The sequence below is a fragment of the Grus americana genome, chromosome 20 (genome assembly GCF_028858705.1).
Source record: "Grus americana isolate bGruAme1 chromosome 20, bGruAme1.mat, whole genome shotgun sequence".
Lineage (NCBI taxonomy): Eukaryota > Metazoa > Chordata > Aves > Gruiformes > Gruidae > Grus > Grus americana.
In genome coordinates this window covers 1,381,229-1,397,902 of record NC_072871.1, presented here as the reverse complement: position 1 = coordinate 1,397,902, position 16,674 = coordinate 1,381,229, and the positions used below count along the sequence as shown (strand labels likewise).

Sequence of the window (16,674 nt, the reverse complement as noted above, 5' to 3'; positions counted from 1 at the left end):
AATTGTGGGCTGGGGGGTTCAGACCCCCTGCCAGATCCTATCAAGAAGGGTCACCTCTGTGGCAGGGACACCCACGCTGCCCTGCGCAGATGCGAGGGAGGTGGTGGCAGTGGCAGTGCCCGGTGAGGGTGTCCCGGTAGGGCTGCCAGTGATGAGGCTCCTGGAAAGAGGTTTCACAGTGCCTCTGTGCGTGCAGCCTAGGAGCGTGCAGCTCTGCGGTCACAGGCTGCTGCAGCACTGGCTGAGACCCGGTGGGCTGCACACTCACTGCTGGGAGAGACCCAGGGAAGATACCCCGCTCCTGCACCGGACAGCCCCAGCTGTGCTTTCTGGCTGATCTGGGTGGATGTTTTTCAGCGGGGGGCAAACTGAGCTCCTCCTGGATTAAGCTGCTCTGGTGCAGATGAGACCGAGTTGCTTTAGAGCAGGGACCAGGGCAGCCAGTGCTGGTGGTCAGACCTCCTGGTGCTCCCACTTCCAGCCCTACAGCAGCTCTGTATGGCCCATACGCCCTCCCGGAGCACCCCCGCCTGCTCCCATTGCCCCGCCTCTCCAGCTGCCTGTGGAGGGGCCTGGGGGCCACAGCGGGCAGGGGAGCTGGGCACGGTGCTGGGCTACCACATGCATGGGATTTTGGGCTACTGCCATCCCCCACTTGCACTTTGGAGGGACTTTTGTCAGGCTGTGCCTTTTGGCTAGTTCAGCAAAACCCTGTGAGGTTTCTGGAGCAGGGCACTGATGTACAATTCCCATGTGGATCCCCTGCAGCAGCAGCATAAGGCACCGGTGATACTTTGCACCCAGTGGCCCCGGCAGCAGGTCCACAGCATCCATCAAGGTGGTGTTTTTCTTTTCCCCTTGGGGAACATTTCAGAGGGGCTAATTTTGCTGACCCTTTTAACGCCATCGTGCCCGGTGTGCCTCCCTGCTCCCCTCCTTCCCGTGGTCGGGGCTGGGAGGTGGTTGTTTTAAGAGTGTATTGTGGCCGGGAGCACTGGGAGTCCTCGGGTGAGATCCACTGCTGCCTTTTGTCCCTGAGCGCGGCGGAGCCTGTCCGGACAATGGCAGGAAACGTGCTCTGGCTGTGTGTCGCCCCGGCCAGCCTGCCTGCCGGGGCCCTATCTGCTTGGGGAAGGTGCTTTGCAAGGGCTGCATTGTTTGGGGCCGATAAACTCCGGAAACCGGGGCGCAGAATGGAAGGAAGTGTCAAAAGCCTCAAGCCCAGGGCCGTGGGGCTGCGCAGCAGGTTCCCACGGCACAGCCGCGGGGCGGCGATCCTGGAAAGTGCCTTGCAGCCCCCGGCAGCGCGGGGCTGAGCTTGGTGCAGGGTCGAGCTGGATACAGGGCCAGCTGTGAGCATCTTCCAGTCTCATTCAGTAACGGATGAATTACTATGGTGGTCCCAGTGGTCCCGATGCCTGGTCCTAGGCTTCACAGCTCGGACGCTGCGCTGGTGCTGCCCTGAGCTCATGGTGCAATCCAGGGTCCCCTTGGTTTATGCAGACCACCCCAGGGTGGTGGTCAGGGAATGGAGCCCTCTGGGTGCTCCTTGGACTTGAAAGCTGCCATGATATGATTCAATTATGGCTGAACTGCTCTGATTTTTCCTCCCTGGGGACTGTTGGGGGACCCCTGATTGATTTTGGGTGCCCAGCCTGGTTCTGGGGGGTCAAGGTGCTCTGCAGGTTGGGGAGGGGCCCCTGTGCCCACTCAAGACAGCAGAAATGGGAGCATCAGGAAAGGGGATGTGGGAGGTACCACTGTCAGCTCTTGAACCTGGAGGGGTTTCTGGGCCACCAGCCATGGTGTCTCGTCAGATGCTGCAGGAACACCATGGCTGGAGGTGGCATAGGATGGGCTGAAGGAGGCAGTGGAGAGGAGCTTGTCCCTTGCACTGCTGCAGCCAGCCCTGGTAGTGGGGAGGGAGCCCTGTGGATGCCGGGGGCCATGGGGGACGGTGGGAGCACTGGTTGGTGACGCTTGGAGTGCCACTGTGGGCATGCACTGGCATGGTGATGCAGACGCTGTTTTTCTGTTCCCCCCAGCTGAGTGGAGCCGACCCTGAATGCAGTTGTGATGAAGGGGACGAGACCTCCCGCAAGAAACGGAGCAGGAATCTGTAAGTGTCACATCGTGGTGGCATCAGAGCGTACCAGGGCTGTTTGCTGTGGTCAAACACCTTGGCCAAGCCCCGCTGGTCCAGGCAGCCCTTGGAACTCCCTGTCTTGTTTCCCCAAGCTTTGCTGGGAAGAAAGCAGCAAAGACATGCATAAACTAAGGTCTCACTTCAGATGGGGACTAATGATTTTGGTGCAGGAGGGCGGGACACATGCTGGGACCATCGCACAGCCTGGCTGGGAGCAGCCCCCTGTTTGCCTTGCTTTGACAGACGAGGTGAAGGAGCCGGCTCTTGCTGGTGGTGTGGGGAAAACAGCTTCCCCGGTGCCGGCAGAGCTCTGCTTCGGCAGCGCCAGGTTCAGGGAGAGGACATGCAAGTGGTGAAACATGAGCTGGGGGCCTCCTTCCCACTGGCCCCATGCCGGGAGGAGGAATGGGGAGGTTTCCCACCGTGGGACGGGCTCCAGCCCTTGCAGCACATCGCAGCGTGTGGGCAGCGTGGTGGGAGCACCGAGCGTGGGCAGCTGCCAATGGATGCTCGCAGCCCCACTCCCTCTCCTGGTAAGGCTTTGGGGTGCCCAAAAGTGGGTTTGAGCAAGGACGAGGCAGCCGTGGCCTTTGCTTCCCATCAGTGCAGCTGCAGCTGGGTGGGGGCAGGCGGGGACAAGCGAGGATGTTTTAGAACTGAACCATCTCTAGTTTTGCAATGCAGGATCTGGCCGGGCGTTACGGCCACAGGGATGCCCGGGGCTGGGTCTTTTCCCACTCCACGTGGCTCGGGGCAGGTGGAAAAGTCGCACGTGGTTTGAGCAGCTCAGGGGGTGCGAGGGGGCTGAGCACGCCGCCTGCACACGCTGGCTGCACACACGACTGCACACGCCAGCTCGACGGCTTTACCACTCGTGCTGCTGCCAGCGAGCGGCACTGTTGTCCCATGCGCTTCCCAGCTGCAGCTGGCTATTTTTAGCTCTTGTCATTATTTCTCTCTCCCCCCCCCCAACACTTGAAATTAAAATGAATCCCTTTCAGGCTGCAGCAGGGACGTCCCCCCATCCATGTGTCTCTGCTGCGGCATTGAGCCAGGGGAATCGGGCTGGCGGGGGGAGGCTCTGCCACCCCCGGCTTAGCAGGGTCAGGGGCGGTTTTCTCCTCACCTTGAGACTGCAGTGGATGCACTGGGGAGCCTCTCGGCATCGCACCAGCCGGCTATTGGCTGCGCAGCCTGGTTGCCAGCCGTCCGTGGGGAGTATTTATGGTGCAAGTGGCTGGGGTTTGGCACTCGGCTCCCCTCCCAGCACCGGCACACTTGCCGGCCCCGTTCACTTGCCGGCACTCCCTGATGTACCACGCGATGGTGGACTTTTCTGAAAAATACCTGGAAAGGTAGGACTTGAGCTTCCTGCAGGGAAAGGTGACGCGCTTTGCAGGGGATGGTTTGGAAGCAGTGCAGGGTGATGGGACTGGATGTGGCCTCATGACTGTGCAGGGCACCGGCTGCAGATCACTTTATAGTGGTGACTCCAGACAGAAACTAGCACTTTCTTATGAAACATCATTTTTGCCATGGCATTTTATACCTCAGACTGGCCGCAGCTGGGAGCTGTGCCTGCTTGTGGCTGCTGCAGACTGGTTTTGTGCTGCTTACTATTTATTTACAAACATGTGCAAGAGGAGCAGTGGGCTTTAAGTTGAGGAACTTCCTTAGGTGGTGCTTCCTGGCATATTGCAGTCGGCAAATCTGCCCACGAGCCGCGATGACCTGCAAGCCCCGGAGCCTGGCGTGCGGCAGAGCTGCCCGCTGCAGCTGGCTGGCGTTGCGCAGTGGGCTGTGTGGGTGGGGGCAGCCCACGTGCTGGGGACACACAGAAGGGCTTTTCAGAGCTTTGAAAGCCCCACCAGGTGCTGAGCTGCGGCGGCTGCCTTGCTAAACTGGGAACACTGCTAAAATTGTTTTTCGGGGCTGCGTGGGATGGCCCGTCCTGTGTGGCGGCTGGTCCTCAGTTGCCGGCATTGCTGGTGGCACGGTAATGGGAGGCAGATGGTGTTTGGAGCGTGAGGCTCCATGTTTGGATCCGTTTTTCCCACGTTGCGCTGAGGCGGTGCCTGGCAGCTGGCAGCAGTGGGATGTGTGTCCTGCTGGGACCACAGCCCAGGTGATGCAAAGGCAGTGAAACCGTCTGTGCCCCACCACGAGGGCATGGACAGCACTGGGGACTGGGGCGGGGGGGGGGGGGCGATTGCCCTCTAAAATCCTTCCCTGGCTCAAGGTGCTCAGCACCTTGCAGGTTTGAGCCCTGGGGTTGTTGCAGCTAATTTTTCCCCAGTGGATCACTGTGTCTTACCCTCCTGGGACTGGAGAGAGCTGTGGGTCCAGATGGCATCACTCGGGGTGGGGTATACCCTTGCTTTCATCCCTCCTATGCCCCTCGTGTCCCCAGCCAGCCCTGGGCATGGCCAGGCAGAGGTGGCTCCTCCGAGCATCCTCGCGTAGACCCACTGGCGTGGGTCCCGTGGGAGGCTGCAGGGGGTGTTCTGGCCATGCCACCCTGGGGTCCCGAACACCCTGGTGTCACCGCCAGCCTCGGTGCAGGATGCGTGTCCCGTACCACGCTGCGTGTCCCCTGCGCCCCTTCGTGCTGCGCTGTCATGCAGGGGCTGTGCCACGAGGGGACAGCATCGTCCGCGCCTGCCTCGCCCGTCACCGCTTCCACCTCCCGCCCCCCCCCCCGGGAAGCCCTGGCAGGGCCGGGCTGGGGCTGGGGCTGGGCTGGGCTAGGGGTGCCCTACGCCCTTTCCCACGGCACTTGCAAAAATCTTTGTCCTGCTTTGTCCTGGTGGCAGTTTCCTGGGGGAACCGGGCGCCCTGTGTCTGGGTGCACACCAGTGCGTGTGTCCGGGGGCGGCGGAGCGGGAGTTGTGCAGGGTGACAGCGTGGGGTGTCTGTGCCCCAGCACCCCTCCGCGCCGCACACTGCCCGTCCCCACCGCCCCGTTATGGAGATGTCCCCACGGCCGTGCCCGTCCCGGGTCGGCACCACAGAAGCGTGAGCACCAGTGGGTCGCACGTGGGCTCCCAGCCCCGTCTCCGCCGGGGGGGACACGGTGAAGCGCTGCTGTCCCGCTCTGCTCCTAACCCCGCTCAGCCCCATCGCCGGCCCCGCTGCCTTCCCCGGGATGCCTGCGCTCTATAAATAGCCCTTGTAAATCCCTGCCGTGATTATTTTCCCCTCTGTCTCTTGAAAGGCCCCACTATCCGCTCTTGGCGCTGATTTTTCCACCTTTCCTCAAGTTTCCCCAGCAACGGTGGAGCCGTCCGAAATAGCACCGGGGCTGACACAGCCCTTACTCACGCGTGCTTCGCTCACCCCACGCTGCATTTAAAGCTCCTCTGGGTTGAGCCCTCCCACTTCCGCGCTGGCCGCACCGGGCGGGAGCGTGGCACAGAGCCGGCGTCAGAGCGCCCAAGCCTCTGGCCGCGCCGGTCGCGCCGGGAGCCGCTGCACGGGCCGTCCCAACAGCCATGCCCTTTTTCCGTGACCTTTCCAAGCCCCAGCCACTGGAGTTTCATGCGGAGATGCTGCTGGGTGTACAGAGACCCCACAACGGCAGCCTGCAGCGCCGGCACACCATGAAGGAGTAGGTGGTGGGCACGGGGCGGTGGGCGACGTGTGGGACAAGGCTGCCGGCGGGTCCCCTGGGTGCTGGGTGTCCCCCAGCCCCTCCCTGCCTGCTAAAACTTGCTCTTCCCTCTAGAGCCAAGGACATGAAGAACCGGCTGGGGATTTTTCGGCGGCGAAACGAGTCCCCGGGGGCCAACCCCTCCGGCAAGCTGGATAAAGTGCTCAAATCACTCAAGTAGGTGCTGTGAGCGGGTGGCGCGGGGCTTGGGGGCCGCAGGGGCTTGGGGACGAGCTATGCCAGGCTGAACATCACCTCCGGGGAGGCTGGGGACACCCCATTTAGGGAAGCTGTGGACAAACAGTTTTTGTATCCACAAGAGCATTAAAAACATTTGTTGGCTGAAAATTCCCCCCGAGGCGGGTGGGAGGTCTGTGCCCGGGAGGCAGAACAGCGGCAGCTCAGGCTGGAAATTTCCCTGATGGCTGCTTTCCCCAGTGCTTGTATCTGAAACTTTAACTGGATGGAGGATGTTTTGAAAAACCACTTTGCTCTGGAGATGCTCCAGAAGCCAGAGACGAGCCCTCCCTGCTCTTGTGCCTACCGGCTTATCCGGCTGCTTGAGCGGGGCAGCTGAAATCCCCTCTGTCCTGCGGGCTCCCCGGCATTGCCCAGAGCTTTTCCCATTGTTGCTCAGACACCCCAAGCAGCACAGCTGCCTCTTTACATCGGAATTTCTTCCTGCCAATCTAAAGGCAGAGGTTTCCTTCCAGCAGAGCCACCACGGCGCTGCCCAGTGCAAATCCTGGCTCTGCCTGTGGATGCTGTGGTGATGCTGGTGCCGATCCGGGAGCCGGGGCCAGCCCCGCTGGGGCACATAGCATTGCTTTATCGGCTGGAAATGTTTTGCTTGTGTTGCGTCGCAGCAGGCAGCGATCGCGGCTTTTGCAGCTTCACTTTGCCAACGCGCTGTCCTTCTCCCGCAGGCCCACTCCCGAGGAAGCTCTCAAGTGGGGGGACTCCCTGGAAAAGCTGCTGCTGCACAAATGTAAGTGTTTGTCCATCTCTTCTGCCTCTGTTTGCTGCCGGGGGAATATCCAGACATGTGCATGGATAAAGCTGGGATTTCCTGTGTTAATCCCTTCCGGTGTTTGGGGGTAGACAAAGAGAAATGAGGCTGCCCCTTGCCTGCACCCCTTCTGCTCCTGCCTGGACTGGGGGGGGATTTTGTGATAGGGACCGTGGACAGCCGTGGGTTGGGGCTGCAGCCCCCCTCCAGCTTGAGGAGGAAAAGGCAGCAATTCGTGTCTGTGCTGATTCAGCGCTGTGCAGTGGGTCCATGAAGCAGGAGCTGCGTTAGACCACAGGGACGGCCAGGGGGTCCTCTCCCCATTGCTCCCCCCGCTCCATCCCAGTCTCCCTCTCTCGGCTCTCCGTGCACGCAGCCGGGCTGAGAACTGCAGATTCAGCACACGGCTTGCATTGCCAGGCTTCGGCTGGCAGTGCCATCGCTGCCTCCTTTGCACGGGGGCTCGCAAGGGGATTTTAGGGTACAGTGCGGGAGGTAGTTCAGGTTGCACCTTTGCAAGGTTGCTGGGCTGAGGGTCTGACGGGGCTCTTCCCCACCTGAGAGCCAGGAGTAGAGACGTGTGTCTATCCCCACAGATGGGCTCGCTGCCTTCAGGGCCTTCCTGCGCACTGAGTTCAGTGAGGAGAACCTGGAGTTCTGGCTGGCCTGCGAGGAGTTCAAGAAGATCAAATCCCAGTCCAAGATGGTCTCCAAGGCCAAGAAGATCTTCGCCGAGTACATCGCCATCCAGTCCTGCAAGGAGGTGAGGGCTGGCTCCTGCACTGGTGTGTGGCTCTGTGGCACGGCAGCTGCCCATGGAGCCGCTCATCAGCGCTGGTTTCTCTGCCCGCAGGTCAACCTGGACTCCTACACGCGGGAGCACACCAAGGAGAACCTGCAGAACATCACCCGCAGCTGCTTCGACCTCGCGCAGAAGAGGATTTACGGGCTCATGGAGAAGGACTCATACCCCCGCTTCCTCCGCTCTGACTTGTACTTAGACATAATTAACCAGAAGAAAGCCAGCTCCCCACTGTAGACCCAAGGACTCTCTCGGGGCAGGCTGGGAGCTGTGTGTTTACATGAGATCGGGTGGCGGAGGCCTTCCCGGGGGGATGGCGGGAGCGTGCCTTCCTTCCTGCTGCCGTTCGTGCCCCCAAGCCATATTCCTGCAGCGGACGGGTGTGGGGCAGCTGAAGGCACCGAGCACGAGGCCAAGGGGACCAACAAGCCAAGCAGTCTGGTACTGCTCCATCGCCCCGTCTCACCACTGCTGGTACGATGCCTTCGGGGTGACTCCGGCATGGATTTTAGCCAGGAGGGAAGCTCCCACAAGACTACTGTGAAGCACGCGCCCGAGCTGCAAGCATTGCTGGAAGGCGATGAGTGATCCCGACTTGGCGAGGAGGAGGAGGACTTTTGTGCAGGGCTCCGGCAAGGGGACCACAGCACCGACATGAACATCTTCCCTGGATAAAAGACTTCTGAACTGGACCAGCCCCACAATGCTGCTGTGCTTCCCCGTGCCGGCGATGCCTCCCGGCTCCCCCAAAGCAGCTATCTCGCAGGAGCCCGGCGCTTCCTTCGCTTGTGGTGGGTCCCCCCGGGAGCAGCGAAAGCCGGGTCCTTCCCCTGTGCTGGAGGTGTGCAAGCCAACCGCCTCCCACTCCCACCCCTGGTTTATTTATTGACCTCCTATAGCTGGACGCATTGCTGTGTATTAGGAAATCCTCGTGTCCTTTCCTGTTCTGAAATTACAAGTGCAATATTTGTGTGTGTTGCGGCGGAGTTCTCCGGTGGAGTGGATGCCTTTTTTTCTGAGTGCGTACAACATTTTCTAAGTTAGCAGGTTTTATCTGACAAAACGTGTTCCCTAGCAGCGGGCCGCTGGGGGAGCCTGGGTGTATATATCATGCCCTGACGACGGAGGGTTTGGTGATGGAGATAAGCAGCTCTGTGAATCAGATGCCCTCCCTACTCTGGATAACAATATTGTGTTTTGAGAAGCGGGGGTTACTGCTGAACCTGGCAGAGCTGGATGGACTGCCTGCCTCCAGGCACCCAGTTTACAGTGCGAAGCATCTCTGCAGCTAGCAAAAATACATTGTCATGGTCATAGGTAAATAAAAGGAGAATGTAATTTCTTGTAACTGCCTTTTCTTCATGTTTCTCAGCACTGGCAGAGATGGGTGTCCCCTGCTTCGCTGAGGGGCGTAAAATCCTGTACTGCATGGCTAAAGATGGGAAAATCTGGTTGCATGAATTTCTGAGCTGTTTTTTATGGCGGAGCAGCTGCCAAATGCTTCTGAGGCCAGGCCCGGGTGTAACCCTGCAGGAACACAGAAAGTTTTGCCCAAAACGAGACTGTTCCCAGGGATAGCATTTGTGATTTAAACACAGCAGGGCATGAACCTCTGAACATGGAAATGCCCAGAAACATAAGTGACCTGGTGTAGCTCCGGATCTCTCTGGGGCAAAAGAAGCAACAAAAAACCCAACTGTGCTCTTTCAGGTCCCGGCTGCGCGGCTCGGCAGTGCTGCTCCTCCCCCAGCAAAGGCAGCACTTCCATGGCTCTGGTGTGCGATGAAATCATTTTGTAAAGGCTGTTTGTGGTGCGTTTGGTAGCTGAAGTGTCTTGTGCCAGTCACCAGCTCGTGGTCAGCCTCGGGTGGCTCAGCGATGTGCTTACGGTGTGACGGGGCTGTGCCGTGGGGCGGTGCGACGCGGAGGCGCTGCTGGAGATGCCCAGGGATGGAGGTGGTGTGGCTGCCCAGCAATCCCACCCGGGCACGGATACGATCTCTTCTAGGGAACTGTCTGTGTTTCCCTCCTTAAGCAACCAGGAGGCGATGGCCAGGTGGCAGGCAGGAGGGGACCCCGCAGGGGTTGGCTGGAGGCAGCAGGGTTGGTGGGATGCCAGCGTGGCTCTCCTGGGGATGCTTTTGGCACCCCGGGGTCGAGGACCATGGGCTGGTGTCCCAGCCACGAGCTGGTCACCAACACCAGAGCTGCTGGAACCCAGCGGGTCAGTGCAGCCTCCCTGCCAGCGCTGCCACGGTCACCCCAGCTGGCTCCTCCAAGCCAGACCCTCAGTGTTGCTGAGAGCCTTCACCTCCTCTCCTTCCAGCCGGGAGGGTTTCCCTTCATATCTGGCCTCGACACAGGTTTTCTTGCCCTTTCCCCCTCCCCTCTCTCCATCACCCGTATGCCCTTGACCTCCCCTTACTCAGTCCCAAGCCAGCAGTGTTAGGAAACTGTTAGTGCAGGGTCACTTCATTGGCCCCCCACTTTTCCATGTCCCTGGGCTCCCAGGGGCAGCATCCAGGCGAACTCGGCTCGGGGGGTGTGGTGGGTTGACCCTGGCTGGAGGCCAGGTGCCCACCAGAGCCGCTCTCTCACTCCCCTCATTCACTAAACAGGGGAGAAAAGGCATAACGAAACGCTTGTAGGTCGAGATAAGGTCAGGGAGAGATCACTCACTAATTGTTGTCACGAGCAAAACAGACCAAACTTAGAGAGGGAATTCATCTAATTTATTACTAGGCAAAACAGAGTAGAGGAATGAGAAATAAAATCAACTCTTAAAACACTTCCCCCCACCCCTCCCATCTTCCCGGGCTCAACTTCACTCCCGGCTTCAACCTTCCCCCCCTCAGCGGCACAGGGGGACGGGGAGTGGGGGTTACGGTCAGTTGATCACACGTTGTTTCTGCTGCTTCTTCATCCTCAGGGGGAGGACTCCTCTCATCGTTCCCCTGCTCCAGCATGGAGTCCCTCTCACGGGGTGCAGACCTTCAGGAGCAAACTACTCCAGCGTGGGTCCCCCACGGGGTCACAAGTCCTGCCAGCAAACCTGCCCTGGCGTGGGCTCCCCTCTCCACGGGTCCACCGGTCCGGCCAGGAACTTGCTCCAGCGTGGGCTTCCCACGGGCCACAGCCTCCTTCAGGTGCCTCCACCTGCTCTGGCGTGGGGTCCTGCACAGGCTGCAGGTGGAATCTCTACACCCCCTCATCCTTCCTCCACGGGCTGCAGGTGGAATCTCTACACCCCCTCACCCTTCCTCCATGGGCTGCAGGGGGACAGCCTGCTTCACCATGGTCTTCACCATGGGCTGCAGGGGGATCTCTGCTCCGGCGCCTGGAGCACCTCCTGCCCCTCCTTCTGCACTGACCTGGGTGTCTGCAGAGTGTCTTACATCCTCTCACTCCTCTCTCCGGCTGCAAAAGCTCTCCCTCTCTAAGTGTTTTCCTTCTTAAATATGTTATCACAGAGGCGCTGATTGGCTTGGCTTTGGCCAGCGGCGGGCCCATCTTGGAGACGGCTGGCATTGGCTCTGTCAGACACAGGGGAAGCTTCTAGCAGCTTCTCACAGAAGCCACCCCTGTAGCCCCCCTGCCACCAAAACCTTGCCACGCAAACCCAACACAAGGGGCTTTGTGGGTACCGGGCGGCTCGGTACCTGCCGTTACCTTCTCCCTGCCCTGACCACCGGGTCCAGCGAGCCCTGCTGTGGCTGCTGGTGATGCCCCAGAGCATCCAACCCACATAACTAGCCTGGTTTTGAGCCTGTAACCTGCGTTACGTGAATTATCCGAGCCCACCTGGCAGGGCAGGCAGCAAGGGCTGGAACTGCTGTGGGACATTCGGTGCAGGAATCTGGTGCATGACTTTGAATAAACACCACTGACCTGCCTGCAGACAGTCGCTGCAGGGGACAGAGGCACCGGTGTGTGAGAAAGGCAGAGAAATGAGGACCTGGGGTGAGTCCCTGGAGAAAACGGAAATAGCCCTGCGTGAGCGATAGAAATTTGGTCATTGCTGTAACAGAATTTATTGCTGGCAGGCCAGGTTAGCATGAGTCACTCTGCAAACACCGTCCCTGCGTGCTTGGGAGGCGCTTGATTTCTAGGAGAGGCAGGGCTGGGGTGGGAGGTGGAAATGCCGGGTGCTCGTCCCATCTTCTCCTGGGATGGGCAGTGCCCTCTGCTTGCCCTCTGCAGCAGGACAGGTCTCATCATGGACCCTGCGGTGACACCACAGCTTTGTCCCCTCCATGCTGCAGGAGAGGAGCTGTGCCATCTTCTCAAAGACTTTGTGCCGCAGAGTGAAGGGTGTGAGAAACTTGGAGCATCTGGATGGAAACTGCATGGGGAATGCCAGGTCTGGAGGGGACATTGGTCAGGATGGAGATGCAGCCCCACCACCCTGAGCAGCTCCTTTTGCAGGGGACATTAGGGGATTGGGAGCTGCTGAGGCTGTTTTGGGGGCACTGAGCTTACAGCACTAGCAGGAGGGGACAAATGTCCTTATTTAGCACAAAATAAGATGTCCAAGACAAAATCCAACCAGACTGTGAGGGATGTGAAGAGAAGAAATTATTGGGCTGTCGATGCCAATGCGATGAGCCTAAGCAATGAAAATGGGAATTAGATATTCCTAATTCCTAACCTGAGGCACAACCTCAAACTGACCAGAGTTGCTGACAGCCGGAGGGATGTTCCCAGGGCAGCAATGCTGAAATCACGGGGCGGTCATCTGGTTGGGGATGGCCCTGGGGAGGAGGAAGTGGCCTTTTGCAGAGAAAAAGCCATTACCTGTGCCCAAGCCCCCACCACCGAAGCCGTGAAGGTGGTAGGTGGCACAGGGTGGTGACAGCGAGAGCCGCTGCCTGTCTCGGGCTCATCCCCTGTGTGTGTGTGTGCAGGCAGCTGCCTGCAGACATCGCTGCCGCCGTGCTGCTGTTTCACACAGAGGTTGAAGGCAATTTCCCAATGTGGAAACCGCTGCCTTCCAAAATGGGGAGGATGCTGTAGTGGGCCTTATCTCAGCAGATAACAAGGATTTATCTCGGGGCTAAAAGTTAGTGGTTGCTCAGTTGCAGGCAGTCACAACTTGGCTGTGTTTGTCATGTGCAAACAGGGTAAAGTCCATCAAGGCGTGGGTGTTCTTGGTTCATTTGCGGGACGAAGCTCACCAAGCTGAAGGCAGCCATGAGGCAAAGCACCCCGGGGAGAGGATTTAAATGGGAAAATGGGAATAACCACCAGAAAGTGCTGGATGCTTTGTTAAGTTCAAAAAATGCCGTGACCCCATAGGTGAAGAAGGTTAAGACTGCTGGGAAGAAGGTCCTGGGTTTAACATCACAGTTTCCTCACACCCTCAGGGATGAGGAGGTTGGGATGAACCAAAAGGGCTTGGGGAGGCTAGTAAATCAGTCTTATCTGTCCCAGGTGATGGGCCTTGACCCTGCAAGCATCCCTCAGTATTTCATCAGCTTCCTAATGTAGCAGCTAGAGATGGGTGCTGGGGTCACCTGTGATTTACAAAAGCAAATGAATTTCTGAAAATAGCAGCTACATGAAAATACAGTTCAAGTTGCCAAGCACCTCTTGGATGAAGACTTACTGGGAGAAGCTAATGAGCAGCGTGGGTGTCGCACGCTGGGGTTGTGCCCGTGAGGCCAGCCTCGGCCAGCACCGGTCCTTGCCTAAACGTGGATGAGTGGCCACAGCACCTGGGGAAGTGAAATGCTTTGCAGCAAGCAGCACTCGGGTTGCACGGGGGACTCATTTCAGACCTGGCTAGAAGCCGTGAGCATAAAGCCTTTCTCTTATTTCTGCAAAAATGAAAACTTTGCCTTTTTTACAGGTGCGCACCATGCCCTGAGACACTCCAGCAACCCACAGCCTTTATTGGGCTTTTCCAAGGCACCCATCCTGGAGTATAAACTTATCCAAATAAACATAGCTTTCTACTGAGCAAAATAATTCCTTGGACCCCTGATTAGACACTCTCAGAATAGAAACAAGGCTACTTTATAGCCATAGACTAAACATAGCTCAACAGCTAGATATCAAAACTGCAGACACAAGAATTTCCCTGCCCTGGTGAAACAGCTGACTTGCTGTGCGAGTCACTTAACCCCGCTCATAAAGTTACGGAGGCTTATCAGGAGCACACTGAACTCTTACTTGGGTAGCTGAGGTGCCCAGAAGCTGGCTGGAGACCTGCCGTGGGAACACCCAGTCTTTGGTCGTCTGCACGGCGGGGCTGGAAATTGGGGTTGGTTTGAGTTTGTTCGGGGACTTTTGCTTCCACTGGACTTGATAAGGGCCGGGGGGATGCAGAGATGTATTTGAGCGCTCCTGTCCTTCCAGACGGTGACCTTGGGGCTGGGCTCAGAAAAGCCACAAGGGGCAGATGAGGGGGGATCTCTGCAGCACGATGGGGGGTCCCCGGCCCAGCACTGCCCTGTGCAGGCTTTCATCCTGCCCAGGGGAGCTGCAAACAGCGATGCCCTTCAGATGCATCCTTGAATCACGACTGTAAAGACAACTGCCACCAACCTTTGTGGCTGGTATTAGCAATGTCACTCCTAAACAATCCAAGGGAGCAAAGAAGGAGAAAATAAAGTGCTTCTGAAATATAAATAAAAACAGTCAGACTCAGATGCTGTCTGTCAAGGAAATAAAATAAGCTCAGCTGGGCTGCTGCCAGGACAGGAAATCCAGAGGCGGTAAGAGTCCCCTGGGTGCCGCTAACTCATTCGGGAAGCATTGTTATGACCCTCTCATTGCTCATTTTCTGATTCTTCTCTGCATTAGGTCATTTTTACTCAGCTCATCCAGCTCACACATTCCCCGGTGCTGGGGAAGGAAGGCAAATAATGCTGAGTCCCAGCCAACCGTGAGGCACCAGGGAAGGCTGGAGAAAAGGATGGTGAAAAATACTTTCCTTTGTTGCTGAGCAGAGCTGCAGGGCAGGGACACAGAGGTAGGACGAGGAGGACCTTCCACCACCAGCATCCCCCACGCCGCTTTGGGTACCGCCGAGCTGTGCACGGGGATGGGCAGAGCCGGAGGTGATGAACTGGATTCTCACCTTGGAAAGATCCGGGACCCCCCCTCCTCCCTGCCTTCATCCCTTGGCAGAGGGTGAGGAAGAGGGAGGTGGGGGAGAGGGAGAAGAGCCAAGCAGGAGCAGGTGGGGACTGCGGATGGGGTGTTTGCATAGGAGCCATTTGCAAGTAATTTCTTGTCCCTTCCTGAACTAATAGGGCAATTATTTCAGAAGGACACACGTGTTTCTCATGGAAAGTTCCTCCCAGCCCGTGCGTCAGTTCATCAGTGTAGCAGCCCTATTCTCCCTAATGCAATCACAGTGCTTCTAGACAAAGACAAGTGGGTGAAACCTCCTGCTCCTGGGACCGGGGATGGCAATGACCGGTCGCAGAGCACCAGACAAACCTCCCGGTCCAGGGCAAATCAACAGCTCCGCAGCAAATGGGCTCACATGTTGAAAGCCGATCCACAAAGCTGAACAAATGCCACTCTGCTCTTTGACGTAGCTTCCGTGCTTGACACTAGATGTTTGGATGAGTGCATCTGATTTTGTATCCTGTTCCCTCCAGCCAGCTGAAGGAGGATGTGGAGAAATTGGAGGGGGTTCTGCAGAGGCTACAGAGGTGGTGATGGAGCTCAGGCACAGGACCTGTATGGAGGGATGGAGAGGGATGGGGTCTAACAGCATCCAACAACTTTGGGAAAGACAGCTACAAAGATGATAGAGCTAAACTCTTCCTGGTAGCACCAGGTGATAAAATAAGGGGCAACAGCCACAATGTGTGACAACTTTCAGACTTTCAGCTTGGACAACAGGAAAAATACTGGCCAACATATTTCATTTGTTTCACCATTTGAATGCAAACAATTGACTTAACTATATGATCTTTCAGGGAACCACAGAGTTATTACAGGTAGGAAGTCCGGTAAGTTAATACAGCCAATCTTTCCTTTTCTAAAATAAATAGAGAGGAAGGAAGTAGGATGAGAGTCCTCGCAAATCACGTTTTAACATAGTGTCAGCTTTTATGGCTAAGCCATAAAATAGTAGTTCCTGAAGCACTGGCACAGCATTAATTAGATGAGAATTATGGACACACTCATTATTGCAGCTTCATTACAGCCCAGGAATTGACTCTGGCAACGAGCGTAGCAGGTTCCGCTGTGCCTGCACTCATTTGCTGCCAGGTGTCCGCATGGTGGGGAAGTTATTTCCCGGGAGTGCTCAGCACTGCTCTGCGTGCACTTCCCACCAGCTGAGGGTCCTGCCAGGCTGTTCACAGCAGACTGGACAATGTTCTGTGTCCATGTGTGCAGTTTTGGGATGCACAGCCCCACAGACCCAGCATGGGGGCTTTGAGTGTGGTTGCAGAGTGATCTCTTTCTCCCCCATGCAGCGAGGAGTCTGAGGAGCAGCTTTAGGGCCGCCACTTGAAGATCCAGAGAAGTCGCAGCTTGGACCTGTTGGTCCATCACTGCAGCCGAAAAGGCTTCAAGGGCACTGGACCCTCTGCAGAGGAGTGTTTTAGCGGGATGACAGTTTGCTGGAAAATGCAGTGGCCCTTACTGGCTCCTCATTCGCACTCTGGTTGTCCAGAGCATGTAGGTCTCCACCTGAACTGGTCAACCAGAGACCTCGGTGGTCTGCTGAGAAAAACATCCATGAGAGAATTACTTAGTTGATGCCCTGCAGGCAGCTGTGTAAGAGGAGGTGACTAATGTCCTGTTGTGCTGCTTTGTCCCCTTGGACCAGGACAAGAGCTTCGAGTTCTCCTGGATCTGGAGAAGCAAAGATGCCGTAGAAGGTGGGAAGGTACTTTTCTGCTTGTGTTACTGGCCACACAGGTTTGTGGAGGTGATCGTGTTACCTGTCAACCAGCCTGAGCACTGTAGAGGGTGTCAGACACTGGAGATATTTTCCAGCCTCTGAAGACCACTCGTGGTTGGTCTGCTTTCTGGGTCCAACCTCTTGCTCTGTTCATCTCCTCCATTGCTGGGCATGGCTGAAGCTCACACTTGCTGGCTTG

The 16,674-nt window shown here is 57.5% G+C and overlaps 1 protein-coding gene across 18 annotated transcripts in view; it reads left to right on the top strand.

Moving 5' to 3' along the window:
• Positions 1-8,944, top strand: part of RGS3 (regulator of G protein signaling 3) — an 84,835-nt gene extending 75,891 nt beyond the window's left edge. For 16 of the 18 annotated variants that reach the window (XM_054848554.1, XM_054848555.1, XM_054848556.1 and 13 more), the window contains 5 exons: positions 2,046-2,119; positions 5,871-5,972; positions 6,722-6,783; positions 7,401-7,567; positions 7,658-8,944. In XM_054848554.1, coding sequence (XP_054704529.1) covers positions 2,046-2,119; positions 5,871-5,972; positions 6,722-6,783; positions 7,401-7,567; positions 7,658-7,843 — 591 coding nt within the window. In that variant the 3' untranslated portion in view covers positions 7,844-8,944. The other 2 variants (XM_054848570.1, XM_054848571.1) reach the window with 2 other exon arrangements.
• The last annotated feature ends 7,730 nt before the right edge of the window (positions 8,945-16,674 follow it).